General features: G+C 39.9%; 1 protein-coding gene across 1 annotated transcript in view; it reads right to left on the reverse strand.

Annotated features, from left to right (window-relative positions):
- The window catches only part of ghra (growth hormone receptor a), a 33,899-nt gene that overhangs the window by 7,157 nt on the left and 3,912 nt on the right, over nucleotides 1-22,830 (reverse strand). The window contains exons 2-6 of the mRNA XM_034090687.2: nucleotides 15,466-15,587; nucleotides 2,494-2,623; nucleotides 2,174-2,334; nucleotides 850-1,028; nucleotides 65-218 (exon numbers count right to left, since the gene is read on the reverse strand). Coding sequence (XP_033946578.1) covers nucleotides 65-218; nucleotides 850-1,028; nucleotides 2,174-2,334; nucleotides 2,494-2,623; nucleotides 15,466-15,583 — 742 coding nt within the window. The 5' untranslated portion in view covers nucleotides 15,584-15,587. The remainder of the gene's footprint in view (nucleotides 1-64; nucleotides 219-849; nucleotides 1,029-2,173; nucleotides 2,335-2,493; nucleotides 2,624-15,465; nucleotides 15,588-22,830) is intronic.

Below are 22,830 nucleotides of genomic sequence, written 5' to 3' on the forward strand. Positions count from 1 at the left end.
GAACGAAGTACCTGGCCATATTTAGTTTTTCACAATAAACCAAATTATTGATAGCTGATCTAACCTTTGGTGGAAATCTCAGTCACTTGAATGAAGATCGAGTCGCTGAACTCCCCAAACCTAATGAAGGCAAGCATCCTGCAGCGGATGTGCACTTGGTATTCTTTTCCTATGTGCAGACCGAAGATTGTCTGCTTGGTGTGCGGCTGCATCTCCAACTGGAATATGGGAAAAGGAGAGAGAGAGAATATATATATACAAATAGTTAATTAAAAAACAAAAATAAAGTGATACTTAATTTATGAGAAAACGGATTTAACTCTCTTTCATAGACAAGAGGGCAATGTTTATTTTTTGTCAATGTAATAGTGCCCTCTCCAAAGGGGCAATTGTTGACATTTTCGACACATTAGAACGAGGACATACTGTTATGATAGAGGGCTTAAAAACGGTTTCCAAGGCTACATTTGCTGGACTGGCAGGGCGTTAATGAATATGAGCCTGTACATGGTCCCATGGCCTCTGACCTACAGATCCCTCCCTTCACTTCCTACAGAGAGGCTGTGTTTTCCCAGAGGGCCTTGCTCTGCCTTCCACTAAATGGCAAACAAAGCTACACTACATTTTAGAAGTGTTCATGGGGGAGGGGAAAGGAAACAGGACACTAGCCTACCTACAATCTAGTTTAAAGAGGGTGCATGAGTGTTTGCATTTGTTTCAGCTTATGCATGTGCATGCAGGTCTTTTTTTATTTTGAATATGTGTTTACATGTCTCTAAACATGCAATTTTGTCTGTGTGTTTCTAAGAAATAGAAGAGGGAGAATTTAAGAGTAGAGAAAATACTTACTGCTTCCCATTCGGTGCTATTTTTCTCTCTGTACTGAATCTCGTACTCAATGCGCATCCAGCCCGTCTTGATGTCTGCAGAGGGTGGGGATTCCCAGTTGACCATGACATCATAACTAAGCCCCGAGGGACTTACATTCAGCAGGGTCCAGTTTAGAGAAATTGGCGGGTCAGGGCGTACTGCCAGGAAAAGAGCAAAAGTTCAGAATAAAAAAGATGTGATTTATAGAAATTGATTTAAAAATATACAATTTATAATAGAGGTCACCAACACTGTCAGTATATATATATATGTCTCTGTGCTAGCAGAGTCAATGCAAGTTAAAATTGCAACAAACAAACTAACTGGTTCTCAATGGTTTAACATTGATGAATGAATTGTTCAAATGAAAACAATACCTTTTTTTATACTCCACAGTACTGCAGTGTTCAATAAGATAAAAAGATGGAACATCTATGATCTTTTTTGCCTTAGCAGTTGTCGGGATTAAAAACTCAAGACTGTCTCGTATATGGAACTAGAGGTAAAGCCACAAAGTCATTCAAATTAAAAGGATCCAACCTAAATTTCATGACGATTGAGAACAAGATTTATTTTTTATTTTTATTATTAGTAAATTCAATGGAAAGTTGCCCAATACAAAGCGATAACTAGGTAAAACGAGACATTTTTGTCTGAGGGTTTACCAAAAAGATTCAGAATGACCTTCTGCTATATATATATATATATATATATGCAGCAAATATATATATAGCACTCCAATGGTAGCTGTTGAAATAAGTGATGTGGACACACACACAGTGCTGTGTGAAAGGACAGGCCAACCATCAATTGCAGCTTTGCTTCAGTGGAAGACAACATCTAAATGTTATCGATTAAAACATGCTGATAATTTCCGCACATTGGGAAAGGTAATAAACAAAGTTTTTCCACGGACATGTGACATAGCCATTTGATAGTACATCATCCTGCAGTATCTTTCACAGTCCCGGTCAGATAAAGACGGTCAGACATCAAAACATATATTGTGTAAATAATGTTTATCTGACACTTGACAAGCATGTGACATTTGCTGGTTTAGGTGATATGCAGCAACACGTGCCATTTCTTTGAAGCATTGTGTAAAGTCTTTCATCTTAGAAACACCACATTTCGGCTATCCAACAGCACAGCAATCTGTACTGTTTTCAGAACAGCTTCCCCTATATGTTGAGGAACTAAATTAAGCTTGACCATATACCACAATGAGTGCAATGCAAAATGCCCATAATTAATTTGATAAATTGCAAAAATCTTGATGTATGCACAAATGTCTGTTACTAACCGATATTCTCCACATTAAAACACTTATTGAAATAGGTGATGTTGTTTTGGCTGCGCAGCTGCACGCAGTAGAGGGTCCAAATGGATGTGTGGTTTCTATCGAAGAAACACTCCCTGTTAGGATAAATGTACTCTGGACACTCTTTCCAATGAGGTCCAAATCTGAGGGAAAAAGAAAAAAGGCAAAGGAAGAAATTCATTTTCTGAACTCTTTTTTAAAAACAATTTTCTAAAATACAAAGATACATAAAGTTAGCCACATTAAAAATTACTATTTAATTTTTCTTCTGTTAACTATGGTACTCTGGCCATCAAACTCACGCTTTCTTATTGTAGAAGATTTTAAGTGCTCCAGGGGAGGAGAGATTGTGGAAATCGCCTTGACTCCACCAACATCTGAATGTCTCTTGGTTACTCGATATGCACTCTGTGATATAAGGTTCAACGATAGCTGAAAGACAAGGACAAAGAAAAGTAAAGAGAGGGAACACACAGATTGCATGAGGCTGATAAAGCACCTTAATTGACATCACTCAAACTAGAATGAATACAAACAAAACACCCTTTATCCCCCCTAGTTAGCTGCAATTCAATACCAACCTTAACATAAGAGTGAGGAAACACTGAAATGAAAAATGACAACCCTAAAAATAACACCTCAAGTTTACCTCCCATCCTTGAAGGACTGACAGATGGTCAATACAACGTTCAGGTTGAGTTCTACAGACATTGTGCCTAACCTTGTTCTGAGTGTTTGTCAGTTACAAATACAATGCATTACCATAACATATTTCATTGACAGAGGTTTTGTCCCATCTGTAGCAGCGAGTCACTAATGAGAACAAAAAAACAACCCTGATAAAAGCCACGCAATGTGCAGAGGGAATGACACTTTCTGCTGGAGGGGGTTGAGCCATACTTGTAGTCTACATCCTATATCCTCTAAAAACATTTCTGCTATCTTTAAATATGTGAGTGGTAAACAAAACGTGTTGAAAGGAGTATATACACATTACATTAAATTAAATGCACTGCTCCTTCACAACCCCTTAGATCTATTCACACACAATTTATATAATTTCCCCTCTGCCGCACCCCGAGGCCCTGACTCGGCCCTTTCCACCTTTCACTCGGTACCCTATCACTCCTCATCACTGAGCCACAGCTACCTCCCTCTCCCACCAGAGGCCAGTTTCTCATTCAGCTGAGAGTCCCAGGGTTTGGTGCAACCATAAATAAGAAACTGAAGGTATCATTGATTTCTGCTCTACTCCCTCTCTTCCAGCACTGGCTGCAGCATAAATCACAGACCAGGCTCAGACCATAAACATGCTTCACAACACAAGGCAAGGAATTAAAGACAGACTGGAGCAAATGCAGAGGGGCAATGTTATAGTTTCTCCAGTTAATTAAAAGAAGAAAAATCTCCACATCTTAAAAAAAAAGATGAAATACTACACTACTGGTTATTATCCGCAGACACCACAACAACACCCTTACAAGCACAACCCCAGGCAAGCCAGACTGCATAATTTATTAACAAAGAATGTGCACCATTGCTTTGATCACTTTATTTTCTTTCTCATTGACGAGTGTCACATCATAATTCACAAAATTACTACGCCGTTATGCCTTCAGCTCTCCACATTGCTTCCCTCCCTTCATCTTTTGCACACTGTCGTGGTTACCAGAGCTTTGCTATTTCAACTTGGCCACCCTCCCCCATCCAACAAATTCCAGCTACTAGTATCAAAGAGCTTTCTGAATGCAAGGAGAGCTTAAAACGACAGCAGGAGAGATAACATAAAAAGTCAAATCAAACTTCAAATATGTCTCAAGGTCAGGCATAATGTCAATCACAATCTGACATTTCTAATATGAATTAATTAGTCATATACAGTGTTATTCATCAATATTGATGCTTTCATCATTTGGTTATTTAAATCTAACAATTTTCAATTGCAAATGTAACTATTTGAATTGTTTTAAACAATAAGAAACGCTTTGATGTCACCTCACAGCTGCTGTTCTATTCTGGCTGGAAAAGACCTGAAAGCAAGTTAAACTCTGGATAAAGAATGTGGGCCCTGCTGGAAAAGGTCAAGAGGTAAAGTCATTTAAAAAAAAAGCGTTTTTCAACATGGCTGTGGATTGGATTGTAGACTAGTCTGAAGAGTGGTAGAGGTGAAAGCTTGAGTAGTAACACCAGTAGATACTACAATTCCCAACATACTCACAGTGTCTCTCTCTCACACTCTTATTAGCTTACTTTACCTACTACTTCTCTTACTTTTCTCCACTGATATGCTAAGCCTTATTAAGACATTACTGTAAAATTACAAATAAAGTGGAACTGTTCAAGTTGTAACTGGCTCACAAGCCACAGGGCAATGTCTTGGAAGATTATTGTTAATTACCTGCCATGCCTCGGCTGGTAATTTGGTTTCAGGGCCTAACTCCCCTTATAACCAGTTTCAGTAATTGGAAGCTAAATATTGCCTTTACCTGCCAGCTGCCATTAAATGATCAATCAATCAATATTTATTTATATAGCCCAATATCACATTTGTCTCAGTGGTCTTTGTACAGAATATCAGTATGACAATCAGCAGTTAAAAGCCTTTGGCTAGAAGAAGAAGCCTAATTGTGTGTGTGCTCATCCTGGCTGTCGATCCTTGTGGGCTGTGTACAGCTGAGACTGATAAACAGCTTTTAGCTTCATGTCCTGTTTTTCTTAGTCCATACAGAGGAGCTAGGAAACCACTTATCCAGCTCAATGCAAGCTTTAGCCATTAAGGTTTAAAATCCACTAAAAGCCTAAATAAAGCACTCTCTCCCAGCCCTTGGGCCAGCAAGCAAGCAGCACTAAAAAGCCTTTGTGAAAGGTGTGTTCCGGCTTTGTGAAATTCCCAACTTTCATGAGGAGTGGGTGGAAAATGAGGCTATGATGCTTTGAATTACAACCCTTTCCAGCTCATTTGCCAATTTAAACCAGTGTTGAGGTTAGTAACGCTTCAGAAGGCTGCTGAGAGGAAAAGGAGACGTGGCGTAAGCAGGAGGAACAGAGAGGAATATGGCAATGATACATTTCCTTTGATGAAAACATAATGTTTTTACAGTCTGAGCATAAAGTCAATTAAAGGTGATCAGCTTTATACATAACAATGCACATCAATTGTGTTGGTTGTAGGGTACTCCGGATTGATACAAGGCAGTCGGTTTTAAACTGGTTCTGCTAGAGAAATTATACAGTCTCTGTAGGTGATTTATTATCTGTCGCAGCTATAATTGTGTTTGGCGTCCCTCAGGGCTCAATTTTTGGTCCCTTACAATTATATTGATAAATGCCACAAACAGCACCAAAATCATTGAAAACTGCTATGGAAATTATACTTAAAATACATATTCTATACCAATATTTATCAAAACATTTCTACACTGCAGCACAACATTTGACTACACACTGGGAATCTGGGTGTGATTACTTGATGGTACATTCAATTATAAAAGACATAACGTTTTTTGTTAACATTTTATAGCATCTACAAAAAGGCCAGCCCAACCTCCTTTGGTAGGAAATTATTGATCTAACAACAGCAACTCGATACATTGTGTAACTTTTGTAACAACCTTTCCTACAATTTGTGCAAAATGCAGCTAGATGTATGGTTGGTATCCCTATTTGTAAAGCACTTTGTTACACATTGATTTTCAAAGCATTTAACAAACAGAAGACATGATCTAATATATTGGGACTGTATGAACAGTTAGGGAGTCACTTTTAGGTATTGTTTTGATCGGTTTAATAAAAAATGTTTTAAAGCTCACAAAACAAAAAATGGAACACAAAACCACTAGACATACGTGGACCTTGAGTGCCTCTTAATGGTGGGATTACCATATCGTTGTCTAACTTGCTTGCTTGAAGAGAACAAACACATGGCTGCTGAACAGTAGAACCTGTTGTCCCTGTTCACTCAACAAACAGCTTGTACTCTGCTCTTGACTGACAGTGTAAACACAATTACAAGACACTCAAAGCAGAATTGCTGTCTCAAAGTTTAAATTCAACCCTAACAGAAAGTGCTTTTTAATAGATTAAACGACAAAGTGCAAATGTTTTGTTTTTTGGCACAAATATAATGTTTTCAGAGATGGCATTTATTAAGTCAATAGTAGGCAAGAGGCAATAACTTTTAACAGTCAAGTAAACTTATTTGGTAATACTGATTGGTACAGCAGCGACTTCTGCCCATTGGGCCAGATGAACCACATTCTGTCGGTGTATTTCTGTTAACCAGATGGAGAAATTGGCAGGCCAAACTAACAGTAAAACAGTAAAAGTGTCTTTCAGTCTGCTCCCTGCACTGATGCACCACAGCCCATCAACATACCCACATGGACTATTCTGCAACACACACAAGACGATTATGTTAATTGGTCCGCAGAAGACAGCGGTGATTGTCTATTCCATGGAATTATTCCATAATGCACCAATACTTAAAAACAAATGTAACCCTCCAACTGAACTTAAGAGTAGAGGTTAAATGTTGAGTCAAGGCCATGTGGCACTTGAGAGAGCAGGGCGAGAAGTGGGCCAGAAGAGAGGGGGAGAAAGGTGAGAGGCTGCAACAGGATACAAACAAGGGAATGTAAACAGGCTATATAAATAACTGCTAACATGCACACACAGTTCCACACAAACTGAACTTACTTGACATCTTACTTCAAAAGAAAATCCGACAAAGAATATCAAAGTTCCATTGTCCTATTCCTTGAATAAGCTTGGCCTTTCCTCTCAGTTGCACAACAGAACCTATGGCTTTTTTTCTGCCCTCTTAATGATTTGGACTACAGAGTGACAACTTTTTGCTCCACCTGATCCTCATGATTCCCACCAGTGTTCATGACTTTGAAGTCTAACAAACCACGCAGTGACCCAGCCAGCTTTTTCTTGTCCCAGCGATTTAATAGCCTGAACTAATGATGTTAATCTCCTGTAATGCCATTACAGCCCACAGTATTGGCTTGATGTCATATTACATCCAAGTGAGAGTAAATATAAATGATCTCTCTCTCTCTCTCTCCCTCTCCCTCCCTCTCCCTCCCTCCCTCTCCCTCTCCCCCGGCTCATTGCACCCTACTAACCTCTGCACTTTAACCAGGTGTCGGAAGTTTTCACATTCAACAAAGCAACATGTTAAATTCAACCAGCAACTGTGTGGCATCACATTGAGGTGGTAGAGACATGCTACATAAATGAGTAACATGCCCGGTAACCATTTTTTACAAGTTAGAGTGGGGAAACTGACATCAGAAGTTAAGCTGCAAGATAAGATCATAAGGTAGCCTCTGCTCCACTCACTTCCATCACTCATTGCGGTCCTGCTGAATTAGTTAAATGTGTCTATTTTTAAAAAGTGTGTCAAATGCAAAACTAGACCTCGACTTCGCTTCTTGGAGTAAAACACCCACTGCTTTTCTTTGAAGCAGATAGATGAAACTGTATATTGTGTGTCCAAGCCAGCCAGACCAAACATCTGCACTTTAACCACTGGTTAGTTACAGCCTCTGTGGCCAAGAACACAGCCTCGCCTAACATGATCAAGCTATGGGCCTCAGAAGAAAGTCCTTATGGAAAGGTTGTGGGGAAGAAAAGAAAATGAGTGAATGAGGACAGATAGAGATGAACAACTTCCACTGGCTATAATCACTTTGGTAAGCCTTTAAATACAGAGAGCATCTCCAAACGTCTACTCTTGGCTTGTTATGTGGCTGGCTCTACAACAGAGACATACAATTGCTGAAGAAACACTATAACCCTCAGCCTATTAAGAAGGCTCGATAAGGGCCTGAAGTGAAACAAAAAAATGGTTTTAAAAAACAGAAAAGCACAATGAAGATGAGGGTCACTCACCTCCTCAACATTATCATTAATGCAACCTACTAGATGTCTCCAAGAGAAAGAACAGTGAGTTAAAGGTCAAATATAGACCGTTTTCAAGTGTAGAAAGAAGGTGTCAGGACTGGAGTTAATGCAGCGGTAAACTTGAGAAAGGAACAGGCTGTGTGTGTTTGCTCATGCTATCAGGGGCTGCTTTGTGTTTACAGATGTTTTAACGGTTGTTGAGGAAGACATCGTTTTAACGATCGAAAGGAGGGGGACCAGACAAAACCTCACCTGGCTATCAGCTGTCTGAAAGCTTATCATAAAAAGGTAATGTCAACGCACAGAGATAAAGACATTTGCTACAGACTGAACAAATACAAAGTCCAAATGCCCAGGGGCAAAGAGGAGGAGCTCACAACTTTGTGAGATATTACTTGTGAATTTACAGTACAGTTCAGACAAACCCATTTGTTTTTCATCAGTGCATGAAATGTAATGGAGTAGCTGTTAAAATCAGCCTTTTGTGTGTAAATATTGTCAAAATATTTCTATAATATATCGCTATAAGTGGGTGCCTTTTATTTTTTACACACATCATGTACTTGATGCTCTAGTTTTCCATGTCATTACATGTGGATGGGAGTATCTTATCAGGACAATCTGGTTCCGATGGTTTTAGCTCACACAGCTACACCAAAAAAAAAACTTTCCTTACTCCTCTGCCTGTTTTTCAAAACCAAACCTGTAAGAAATAACCAAGAATGTAAAATAAGTAATCATTTGTTTCGAGGGAGGTCACTGCTCAATGCGCGTAGTCACTGCTCAATGCGTGTCAGAGAGAACAGGCTCCCACTGCCTGTTAGCATCTGTTAGCATCTAGCTCTCCTGCTCACAAACATTTAGCCATCCCTGCTTATACAAGTAGTAGTTTTAGTTGTCTGCGGAGGCCAACTGCCACCTGTCGAGTACGGCTGTACTGAGGTATTTTTCCTCCGGAGACGTCGCGAAGAGACGGAGCGGCTCCACCTGTTGCTGCCTGCGATCTGCGATCTACGGAGGCCTGCTCGTTGCGAAGAGACGGAGCGGCTCCACCGGTTTGCTGCCTGCGATCTGCAATCTGGGCCTGCTTTCCACCTGTCCTGGTTCTGCTGTTGCAGAGGCCTGCTTTCACCCCGGGGATACCACGCTGCTGCTTTCGTCTGTCCTTTGCTGCTGTGCTGATTTTGCTCCGGGAACGTTGCGGATTCTGTGTGCTGGTCTGGGAAAAGGGCCCATATCGGGATTCTGCTGTGCCTGTTAACTATTTTGGACTATGAGAAGATCTCTAGTCATTCTGAGGAGTCTACTGGATTCAGGTCTGTTCTGCCACCCGCAGTGGGCTTCCCCTGCAAAGGTTCGGATGTGTTACACAAACAATTACCGGTTGCCTTGTCACAGTCAATCTGCTCGACAAAATATGTTTGTCTTTTTTGTTTCCCTGCGATGATGGTTCTTCAGGACTGCTTCTTAAGCTCAAATCACACTCTCGCAGACTTTTCCGGTGATTCTGAAGTAGATGACAATGTATGTGTGTCGCTTAAGAGGAAAAGATGCCTGGTTTTTTGTTGTTATTACTATCAGGAAATGTACAACCTAACCCTGGTCCGCCCAGTAGTAGTAGTCAGATTGCTACTCCTGCTGATTTTAAAGCTAGGTCTGGGTTGGGTTTCATCCACTTGAATGTGCGCAGTCTGTTAGGTAAACTAGATTTTGTCCATATTTGGGCGAGCTCGACTGACGCTGACGTCATTGTTTTATCAGAAACATGGCTAAATAAATCTATTTTGGCCTCCGACATGCCTTAAATGGTTATAATGTGTATTGTACCGACCGGCCTAATAAAAGGTGGTGGCGTTGCCATTTATGTTAAGAATAAGTTCAGTGTAACCACATTAGTTTCCAAATCTATCAGTAAGCAATTTGAATTTTTAGCCTTAAATATAGAAGTGGCAAAGGGTCAACAGGTCAGGGCTGTTACAGACCCCCCTCAGCTGTCAAAGACTCCTTGTCTTCGCTAGCAAATCTTTTATCGCAACTAGACTACAAGGAAATAGTGCTACTTGGAGATTTTAACTGGGACTGGTTAACGGCAGTGTCAGAGGATTTTAAAAACCTTTGTATCTCTTTAAATGTTACTCAGATTGTTGACAGTCCTACTCGCCCTAATATTAAGTCCCCAAATAAATCCTCCCTAATTGATCTCATTCTAACTAATGTTCCCCATAAATACTCAGCTGTGGGAGTATTTGCGAATGATCTGAGTGACCACTGTGTTGTAGCCACAATTAGGGACACAAAAGTCCAAAAGGTTAAACCACGTATTATCATCAAGAGAGACATAAAACATTTTGTGGAGCAGGGTTTTGTACATGATCTGTTTGGGTTTGATTGGGGAAAAATCGATTTGTGTGCTGATGTTGAGACTCCATGGTCTTATTTTTATCTTGGAAATTATAGATAGACATGCACCCCTGCGTATATTTAGAGTGAAGGGACGAGACAATCCTTGGTTTTCTGCTGAACTGTCTAGTCTCCTGCATGAGAGAAACAAGGCCTGGGCAAAGGCTAGGAAATCAGGCTCAGAGGTAGAATGGCTGCGTTTTAGGCAGCTAAGAAATAGATTCACTTCACATGTCAAAAGTGCTAAATCTAAGTATTATCTATCAGTAACCACAAAGAACCTGAACAACCCTAGAAAATTCTGGAAAGCCATACAATCGATATCCACCGGTGATATCCGTAATGAGCCTCCGTGCCTTACCAAAGCATCTGGCTCTATATCGGATAGGGCTAACATGTTAAATTGTTTTAATGAGCATTTTGTGTCCTGTGGCTCTCTGTTTCATTCCGTTTCTAACTCTGCTTCTGTGAACACTACAGTCGGTGACACAGAACAATGTGGTCTGGAAAACCCTTTTACTGTTGATGTTGTTCGTGAAGTCTTAACCAAGCTAGATCCTAAAAAGCCGGCTGGTCCGGACAACGTAGAACCTTTCTTTTTAAAAGATAGCTGCAGATGTTATTGCTCCACCTCTTACTACTCTTTTTAACCTCTCTCAGCACGAACAAAATCCCAAAAGTATGGAAGTCAGCGTATGTCCTGCCTCTACTAAAAGGAGGGGAGGCCACCTTATTAAACAATTATAGACCCATCTCTAAATTGTCAGTTCTGGCTAAGGTTCTTGAACGCCTAGTGAGTGAACAAGTAAAGGAGTTTTTATGTACAAATGACATCCTGTCTAAACATCAGTCAGGCTTCAGAAAGCAGCACAGCACCATCACTGCGACAATGAAAGTGGTAAATGATATTACGAGTATTTTAGATAATAAGCAGAGTTGTGCAGCTCTATTTGTTGACCTGTCCAAAGCTTTTGATACCGTCGATCATCGCATTTTTAAGCAGAGGCTAGCCAGTATAGGCATGTCCAGCCATGCAGTGGGGTGGTTTGTAAACTACCTCTCTGAAAGGTCCCAATGTGTTCAGTTTGATGGGCTGTCTTCTGAGTGGTTAAACATCACTAATGGTGTACCACAAGGTTCAGTTTTAGGTCCGCTATTATTCTCTATCTATATTAATAGTTTAGGTGAAAATGTCGAAGTAGCAACCTTACATTTTTATGCGGACGATACCGTTATGTACTGTGCAGGTCCCTCGATTAACGAGGCTGTTGTTAAATTACAGGCTGTTTTTAACATTATTCAGGCTCAGCTCTCTGAGCTTAAGCTTCTTTTAAATGTGGATAAAACCAAGGTAATGCTCTTTTCTAAAGCTAAAAATACACCGGAGACTGCTTTGGATATTGTAACTACGCAAGGAATACAACTTGAAGTGGTTACCTGTTACAAATACCTGGGTATCTGGCTAGGTTTCTTTTACAGAAATAAGTCCTGTTTCTCACTTGAGGCCAGGAAAAGGCTAGTCACTGTGACCTTTTTACCTGTGCTGGACTATGGTGATTTGTTATATATGAATGCACCTGCCAATTGCCTGAGCAAGTTAGATGCTGCGTATCACAGTGCACTGAGATTTTTGACAAATTGTAAAGCACTTACGCATCACTGTACCCTGTATACCAAGGCAGGTCTGCCATCACTTACTGTACGGAGGCTCAGTCACTGGTACTTTTTCATTTACAAAGTCATGTTGGATAAACTACCATCTTATATCTGCTCCCTGATCTCTCGGCAAATTGAAAGTACTTATTGCCTGAGATCGCATGCTGTGGTTTTATTAAATGTGCCAAGTGCTAGGACTGTCTTAGGGAAGAAAGCTTTTAGATGTGCAGCTCCACTAACATGGAACAGTCTGCAAAAAGAATGGAAAATTACCAAGCTAGTACCACTACATGTTTTTAAAGCTCGGTTGGATGCTACAAAATCAGATGCTGTACATGTGGTGGTTAGATATGTAAATTGTAATCCCTGTACATTTTGCTGTATGATGTCCTTTTGTTGTTCATGTTTTTATGTCTTCTTGTGGAACCTACTGCTGCAGGTCTCCCTTGAAAAAGAGATCATTGATCTCAATGGGATTTTACCTGGATAAATAAAGGTTTTGAATTGAATTTGAATTGAAGCAAGTGTATTAGCTGTAATTAAATGAGTGATATTCAGAAGAACTAGGAACGACTATGGAGCTCAATGTGTGTGAAAAATACAAACTGAAACCAGGTATGCGTTACAAAATAGATGTATTCAAGATATCAACAAGTTCATTCAAATTCACATGATTATTTTCAGGTGCCCAGTAAAGGCAAAAGACAACAAAAGAAAAGCTTCCGGGGTAAAGTTCATTAATTTCCGTTTAATCCTACTTCACCATGTGGCAGGGAGGATAGGTTTAGAATCTTAGCTCGCCATCAAGGTCCATGAAAGGTCATCAGGTGCTGCAAGCACCTGGCAAAAAATAAAAAATCCAAACAATAAACCTGACCGCTGATTGCAGCAATTGTTAACAAAACGTTAATCTCTTTGGGAATCGTGGAGGAATCCCTGTGTGTAGCATGTAGCATCAACGTAGCAACCAGCATCACAAACGACCAGCCAAGGAAACGGAAGTGACCTGGCTGCCATTTATACTGAGCTACGGGAGCCTGCTAGGATTGAAGGTTTTTTAACCTGGGTTACACATGACTATTGATTTTTCTTTTGGCTGCTTTGGTACCAGCACTAGCACAAGTATTATTTTTACTTTGGAAAAGCAGCAGAGCAGAAAGAACAATATGTTCACAGCAAATGATAATTGAATCAATGCTCTCAAACTTCTCTCCTACATCGAACCAGTGGTCTAGCTTAAAAAAAGATGGTAAAGCTTAATCCCAGATCAATGCATTTACAAAAACTGTGGATAGGCACCAGAAAAAAATGCATTACATCTGAGTCCATGGTACAACACATAGCTGACAATTATGTCAGCATTTTCTCCAACCAATAAACAGAGAACCAGATGCGTGTGGACTTGGTCTTCACTTGGCAAGAGAAGAGATGATGATGAGATGGCATTGCAGTGGATGCCGGTGGTAATATTTCCAGCTGGATTTCACTAAATCCACATTGAAAAATAAAAACAGACCTAATGAAGGGCCAAGCTATTTGTCTGACAAAGGGGTTTATTGTCCTGCAGTGAAAATATGAAAACAAATAGCAAAATGACATCTTGCTCCACGCTACTACTCATTTCATTTCATTTCAAACCTTTATTTATTCAGATTGGTCCCATTGAGATCATAGATCTCTTTTTCAAGGGAGACCTGCAGCATATAGATTCCACATGAAACATAAAACAATAAAGGACATTATACATTATATTTACAGGATACATAGTTATAGACACTCGTCAGTCATCACCAGTAAAGATGGGTCTCTTTTCACATTCTGATATCAACAGTCAATTTGTATAATCCTGTGTATATATTCCCTAAACCTGAAATGCTAAATTTAAAAAGGCCAAGTCCATTAAGAATTTTTGTTATGCTGCATAAAAAAAAGGCAGATAAATTGTCTAATCTCATTGAATGATACTACCTTAAAACAAAATATGCAAACATATTTTATGTTCGAAGAACATAATCGCATGCAGCACAAAAACAAATGGAGGGTACAGAGAAATAATTTACATGTGCCGAGTACATGAGAAGGTAACCAGTCAATCCAAGTGGATATAGGGCCTCTATCCGAGCCAGAACTCCCCCAGTGTGTCTCCAGGTAACATGCAAGCTTTACATTCTGTCAACAGGAGCTGCAGAGGCCAGACAGGCAGAGATGGTTTGGACATTTCTCAGGTCACCGTCTAATGTTTTCTGGCTCACTTTGGCAATGAGCAGATGCACCAGCAACTTGCCAACATCTACAGTCAAGGACTACTTTTATTGTGTTGCCAAATGTTTGCAGTACCATGAACAGAATGCACATGTATCATTACTTTTACAGATAATAATGAAGACATGACAATAAAATGGATAGTTTTATCACTATTGTATGTATGATTCTGAATCAAGGTCACAAGGGCACAGGGTAAGCCTTTTGCATTATAATCCTGACCATATTGTACAATGTCTCAACTTCACAGAAAGAGAAACAAATCCAAAGCTTAATTTTGTAGCGTTTGAATTGGAAAGAAAGAACTATAGAACGAGAATATAGTTGCTTTTCAACTCAAAGTGTTATCACTCCCAGGAATGCAGAAGCAAGCAGCCAGACAGCAACATAATCTTTTCAAAAAGGTTGAGAGACATGTTTTGACAAAGTCAATAGCAGGATTGATCCATTCTTGGGAGTTGCTGTATCTTTGCTGTGATGAATTCTGTAAACATGTGATGTTCTAGCGTAGGTAGACTTAAAATAAACAAGGACTCTTCTTGGCTTGCAGGTCTGCACATTTTTACCCAAGCTACATTCACCTCAACCATTATAGGCTACTTTATGATCATCGATTGAGGTAAAAGACTGCTATCTTGGCCACCTATATTTCTGTGGTGGAATTTAAGTTTGGCCTGTTTGTCAGCCACATCATTCTTTCAATTTATTATTTCAGATTATCCTGCGTCGTCCCGTCCCTGGACTTTGACAGTGAAGTGCCGACCTTATATTTACCCTGGCTCTATTGATCATAAGCCTGTTTGACAAGCCAAACCAGGAAAGTGCAGCGTTTTCTCAACACTGAACCTTTCCACGTGTATCTGAGCAAACACAGCATTCAGCATTTGATGTCTGACATAAGACATGATAACAAGTGTCAACAGAGTGGTGCTTGCAAAACCTGAATTACATTTGTTAATGTTTAACGAGCTGGTTAACAAACAGAAAAGTGATATGTTTATGTTTTTTAGTCCTGACAGAAAGCAGTCAAAACACTAGCAACCTACCTGATGATGTCAGACGTTCCCGGTCAGTGAGAAATGCAGATCCTGGACTGGATAGCCAACCAAGAGAGGACATTAGGAGAATAAGCAGAAGATTGGAGGAGTAGGAAGAGAACGCCATGATGCTGGAGAGAGACAGAGACACAGTTATTATAATTATCAGTTGAACTCTATTATGACATGCCCATGTGAAGAACCCTCCTTCCCTCACTCCTCTGCCTTCCTTTCTTTCTCCCTGCACAAATCGTGGATGCCATTTATTTTCAGCTGGTGTATGTGAAACCTTACACGGGATAGGGCATCATTAATTACTATGCCAGGTTGTCACTGCACAGCATTTTGAAGTTGAAAGCATTGAGTATGTTTCTGTTTATGTGATGCTTGTCTGTTTGAGTAATCTCATTGATAAAAAGTCACTGCTTATTTTACATTTTTATAAAACATTCCTCCTCTCTGTTAAACACATTGGAAATGATTTCTTAAAATTTGCCATGATTTTATACAGACTTACAGTAGATCTAACGCAGATTTACAAACAACTGCAGCACACATCACTTACAATTTGAGAAGAAGTTATGTAAGCACTCATGACACCAACTAATACCAACAAATACTAGGGTACTTAAACCATTAATCATCCTGACTGCTACTCCCGGATGCTTTTGCCAGAATGTTCTTATACAACATTTATATTACACACCCTTACCAACAGGGATTAATCAAACTGCATACGATTACATTCAAACATGTTAATATTAAACCTGTATTGTTTTTATGGCAAAGTTGGGACAGCAGAAACAAGCATCAAACGCACGACTGACACATAACCCGATGATTTGATATGGGGAAATTGTTAGCAAACAATTTGTTGTGCACGCAGCCAGCAGATATGAGGCAACATTAACATTCATTTGGAGTCATGTTCCCTAACACCCGATAAGTCCAATATTCAATTTTATTTGAACTCTGCTTTGGTCTTCACTGCTTCCTGAGGGAAATATTGACCTCTTTAGCTGCTAAATGATCCCTGAAGAAAACTACAGAGCCATGTAATAACCAACTGTGTCATCACCACAAGCAACAACTTAACACAGATTCATTTGATCCATTGTTTATTTGTTTTAGATTATAGCAGCTTTAAGCTTTTGAAATCCATAACAACCTAAATTATGCATTAAACAAGAAGTCGTTGGTGTGACTTTTGGTTTCCCACCATCAGACTCCTTGTTTGTAACATACCAACACAGAAACATTTACCCTGCTATGTACTCCCCCTCTTTAAACCTGACTTGAACTTCCCAACAAAACCTTTAACATAGAAATGTTGAAACTGCATTTTTCATCCAAGCTGTCATACTTTAATCAAATAAGATTTCAAGTATTTTCTTAGTATATGGCCTATACAGAAAACTGTGAAAAACTCTTCCTTGTCAATAAGTTGGTGTTGGCGGACAAGTTCTACCAGTCATGTCCAACCCCTAAAAATAGGCCAAACTTTCTGTCCGCACCCTTGGCTATTTAGAGCTGCGTCTCCACAACTTCGCTGGGCAGACAGCAACTCTAAACGTTGAGGCTATGTTTCTCAGGGCAACGCTGCCAGAATTCCCCCCAGTTCTGGTGTAGTCTGTTGACAGAGAATCGTAAAGCCATATAACTACAACATATCAAATTCTTCTAGGTTTGACCTACGGGAAAACAATATATACAACTTCTAAATAACAATTTAGCCACTCCAGGCAAATCTTCAACACTGACAAACTGGGATAGAGCGCAAACACTGGCACTTATTTATAGTAGGAACAGCATCATTAGATATACTCTCGATTAGATTTATTGCAGATAAGTTATGCGTTATGCAGATAAATCTGAATTAAATGAAACTACAAAAAAAACATAAAATACATCTATCTGAATATAAGCGAAATGCAGAATTGTTTCCCGTAGTTTCAGTCAGTGCAGCAAAATCTATACAATATTCTATCATCTACATACAAATATAAATGTTCAGTCAATGTGTCTGTGTGTGCATGTGCGTTTCAATTCCAAGTTATACAATGCAAGAATTCATGGCAGAAAGCAGCAAGCTTGTCTGGCCTGAATAAAATGCTCCATTTAAAATCAATGTCGTCTAATTTTCCGCATTTGACATATTGCCTAAGTTTGTCTTCATATCATCTCAAACCCTCCCTCTGCCTTTGGGTTAGATAATTCTTCATTCTAAAACCATGATAAAGTAACATTCAAAGAGTAACATTCTTTAATCAGTCCAGTAAGTCATTTAAAAGTCCCTCTTCTACAACATGTGGCCTCATGTTAATCCTAAAATTAGTCTCCACCCTCTCATGCTTCATCTCCATCTCGTGCACGTTTCTCCACCAATCCTCTCTTCCTTTCAGCCAATTACAGGCTCTTAGACTTGCGGGGAAGGCCGCCTAAGCCAATCAGAAAATAGGGAGGGTCAGCAGGCCTCCTGGGGTCCCCTGGTAAACATTTAAGGCCATTGTGGTCAACCTTCCTCCCACTACCACACACACACACACACACACACACACACACACACACACACACACACACACACACACACACACACACACACACACACACACACACACACACACACACACACACACACACACACACACACACACACACACACACACACACACACACACACACACACACACACACACACACACACACACACACACACACACACACACACACACACACACACACACACACACACACACTGCCAGCACCATGCCTCTCCCATGTTCCCTTAAATCTCTATTGATCTTCTGTGTTTGTTCAAAAAGGACGACGAAGAGCAGGAGGAAAAGGATGTTAGGAGGAGGTTAGGAGTACATGGGGTGATGGTGTGAGGGTAAAGCCAAGGGAAATGAAAGGTTATGGGGCAATAGGTCACACGATGTCTGTGTTTGTCTCTTATAGCAGAAGAAGAAAAGCAAACACACATAGCGATGGTGCAAGCCCAAGTTTAGAAAGTTTGAGTATCCTCCAAAGAAAAAGCTGTGTATTTATTCTGTATTTTTCACACATTCACAGTCTTTCTGCAAGGCACCTAGTGGGCACTACTCGTATAGTAAACATTTACTTATTTTTTATATGGATGGGGCCATGTAGATAAAAGTTCAGTGTGGAAAGGGGTGAGGTTTTTAGAAACAGACTTTCTTTTATCTAGTTTGCTAGGGCAGCAGTTCTCTGGGGGCCGGGTTCATTGCAGGACATGGCAGTTTGAAAAATGTGAAGAGCTGGTTATGTTAAAGGTGGGGTAGGTAATTTTGGAGAAACCAGCTTGAGTGCACTATAATTTGAAAATACACAGCCGGAAAAAAAATCTGCCACTTCCTTACAGAGCCCCTCCTCCAACACACAGGAACGCGCACATGACCAATGAGGGCACAAGATAAGTTTGTGCACAGATGGAAGGCTGACAGGCAGGTAGGCCATCCAGTTACTTTAGCCAGGCCGGCTAAAATAATTAGTCATGCTTTTTATAGTACTATGGCTCTTCCACAGATTACATTTTTTAATGGATTTTTTGTCAAAGCACTTAAGATATCATTCGAAAGATATTCATTGCTATCAGGATGTTAAGAGCATTCCATGGAATATAACAAAAAGTGTATCTCGAGCCGGTTTCTCAAACTTACCTACCCCACCTTTAAAATAAATCAAATGTATGAAGACATAATCAGAAACAAGTGTGCTCTGATTCATATAAGGCAATACAGATTTGTAGCCAAATAATTACATTTCTAAATTTGTTATTGGACTGAGAACTGTGTGATAAAATCCACTCTAAATTGTATATACAATATGTCCATGGACAAAAATGAAGGACACATTTCTTAAAGGTGGGGTAGGTAAGTTTGAGAAACCGGCTCGAGATACACTTTTTGTTATATTCCATGGAATGCTCTTAACATCCCGATAGCAATGAATATCTTAAGTGCTTTGACAACAAATCCATAAAAAAAATGTCATCTGTGGAAGCCGTAGTACTGTAAAAAGCACGACCAATCATTTTAGCCGGGCCGGCTAAAATAACTGGATGGCCTACCTGCCTGTCAGCCTTCCATCTGTGCACAAACGTATCTCCTGCCCTCATTGGTCATGTGCACGTTTGTGTGTGTTGGAGGAGGGGCTCTGTAAGGAAGTGGCAGATTTTTTCCAGCTGTGTATTTTCAAATTCTAGCGCACTCCAAAATTACCTACCCCAACTTTAAGTACAGTTTCAATACTGAAGTACACAAACGTTTGGATATTCTTGTCTGGGATACTGTTGGAAGATGTACGAGGGGTATTGAAGAGTGTCACAGCGTTCTTGGTTAGTAGGCATGGAAACAATGACATCATACATTCATTAACAGGATTATACAAATACATACATCCGTGCACAAACATAAATGCACAGAGAACAATGAGGTCACACACACACACACACACACACACACACACACACACACACACACACACACACACACACACACACACACACACACACACACACACACACACACACCACACACACACACACACACACACACACACACACACACACACACACACACACACACACACACACACACACACACACACACACACACACACACACACACACACACACACACACACACACACACACACACACACACACACACACACACACACACACACACACACACACACACACGTAGTGACATGTCACTGTAGGTAAGAACAAGACTTTTTTTTGTTTCAGGAGGAAGCAGACACTTAAAATACAATTCTAACAAAAACATTGCAATTGGCGTCTAGTACAGGTCCTATAAACTGCGTGACTTCCAAGATGAAAGTTCTCCAACGTAAAAGAAATGTTGCAATGATATCCTCACTGCAGAACAATGCACTACGGGACATATCGACAAAACATTAGAAAGCAAAGACAACATGTAAACATTTATGATTCAAATTATTTCATGTAAATGTGAAAGGAGGGAAACATGTGCATACTAAATATGCATATTTGTAGGTTGGTAAGTTCTTTATAAGTTTGATTAAATACATAAAAACCTATTTGTTTTAAATTGTAGGTGAATATAAAACATTTTTGATAATATGGGTGTAGGGAAAAGGTTGTGTGCACTAACATGAACCGTTAATCAAATCCTACACAACGCATCTTTAATAGCTTGAAAACTGCAGAGGGGAACAAGCACTTTCGGCAAAATGTGTGCAAAACATAAAAAAGACAGTCTAGGGTATACTTCAGGGCTGTATTACAACCACTATACATGTTTTATATAATATTGTGAACAAAATAATTATACTGCTACATCATCATGATTTCAAAATAATCATGTTTGTGAGTACACACAGTTGTTCAAGGTCCACTACTCCATAATTAGACAACAATCATGCAAATAGATTTTCTGCTTTACTTGATCACCACAAATCTTTTTCTTTGAAACAAACACACTTAAACGTAAACATAAATCCAGTAGAGTCTGTTTAAATGTGTTTGTAGAGAGGGTATACAGGTACAGCAACAGGAGGCTGCATTTTTAACCTGTGTGCATGCGTGTCTGTGTGAGCTCTCAGGCATTCAGATCTGGCAACTCGATGGTTCTAATGTCTCCTACTCTTATTTCATAAGAGAGAGTGGAAAACTCAGAGTCAGCACACTGGCATGAAGAGAGTCTGTGCTGGAAGCAGATCAGGACACACATCTGCAAACCCTAATACTACACTGTTGGTGTGTGTGTGTGTGTGTGTGTGTGTGTGTGTGTGTGTGTGTGTGTGTGTGTGTGTGTGTGTGTGTGTGTGTGTGTGTGTGTGTGTGTGTGTGTGTGTGTGTGTGTGTGTGTGTGTGTGTGTGTGTGTGTGTGTGTGTGTGTGTGTGTGTGTGTGTGTGTGTGTGTGTGTGTGTGTGTGTGTGTGTGTGTGTGTGTGTGTGTGTGTGTGTGTGTGTGTGTGTGTGTGTGTGTCAGGGCAATGAAGTGCATGCACAGTTCCAGTCCAGCAAAAACAGAAAAAGATTTGTGCTGCACAGATTCAAAAAATGTTGTGTGGAAAATGTCTCCTTTGTAGCATTCCTTGCTGTGTGTGCATGCATGGGCATGCATTGGTTTGTCTCTAGGTCCTGGACATTCAAAGTAATAGCTGTCATGTACAATTTTGCCCCCATATCTGGCTTTTTCATCTGTTGCTGCTGCATGATATATATTAGTAAAGAACTGGTTACCATTGTTGTAGATATAGTTACTCATTTTGTAGATAATTCATTCATACTAATAATCTGAATTGACAGTCTGGAGTGAACTAATCTGGGTTTGGTTTTAATAAAATAGCTTATATTCATTGCAGGGTTTGAAGTTCAATCCTATGTAAAAGAATAATGAAAAGTTTCCATCAACCCACTTGTTGCTTTGGAGGAAGACTAAGTATAAATGTGCAGCATGTACCTCTCTAATATTCACCAAATCTGGTTGTTCCTCATATCAGATACACACACACATCCTGACAACCATGCACTTTACTGAAGAAACATGGATGTGTGTAAAATCTAATGGTTTCCAGAGTGCTGCTGGGCTGTCAAAGGATAAAGAACATAACAGCAGTACTTCATGTTATATGTGGGAGTGCAGCGATGACAGACAGAAACTGATGGAACTAACGTCTCTTAAAACTCCTCGCCTCATCTATTAACACATCTCGTACCTCAGCTACCTGGTGGACACTTTAATGGCTCTCATCATGCTGTTTCTCTGCATAATTACATACTTTCCAACAGTTGCAATAATAAATCACATTATTAATGGCTCAGCTTTATCCATGTGAAAATTATTAAACTTTGTGATCTTGAAGAAAAAGGGTTTTAATATGCAGAAATGTGACAGTGTCAGAGGTTGTTCTTTTTAGAATTGGCCTCTAAACTAACCCCATACAGAGTGGACGAACGAAATATACAGCGTTAAGATACATGATTTTGTGCAAAGAAATATTTAAAAAAAGGATTTAACTACCTTTCTGGAAAACTGAACTGGAAATTGAACTTGAAAAAAACACAACCTTTTTAACAAAATCTGATTTGCTTAAATTGCAGAGAGCCTTAATGGAGGAATATACGTTTTCTCCAACACACTCTCACTCCATAATCGTCCAGGAGCGACCTTTGGTCAGGGTCCCGTGGCGTGCAGTTGTGACGCTCCTAGGCTCCTTCAGCTTCATAAAGGGACGCAAATAGCTTTCAACTGATTGCAATGTATTCCCATCTGCGGCGGGATTTGACGCTCATGGAAGCACGGCATTCATTTGTGTCGGCTGCCCTTAAAGGCAATGTGAGCGTCCATTCCCATTGGATAA

Source organism: Pseudochaenichthys georgianus, chromosome 9 (assembly GCF_902827115.2).
Source record: "Pseudochaenichthys georgianus chromosome 9, fPseGeo1.2, whole genome shotgun sequence".
In the NCBI taxonomy this organism is placed as follows: Eukaryota; Metazoa; Chordata; class Actinopteri; order Perciformes; family Channichthyidae; genus Pseudochaenichthys; species Pseudochaenichthys georgianus.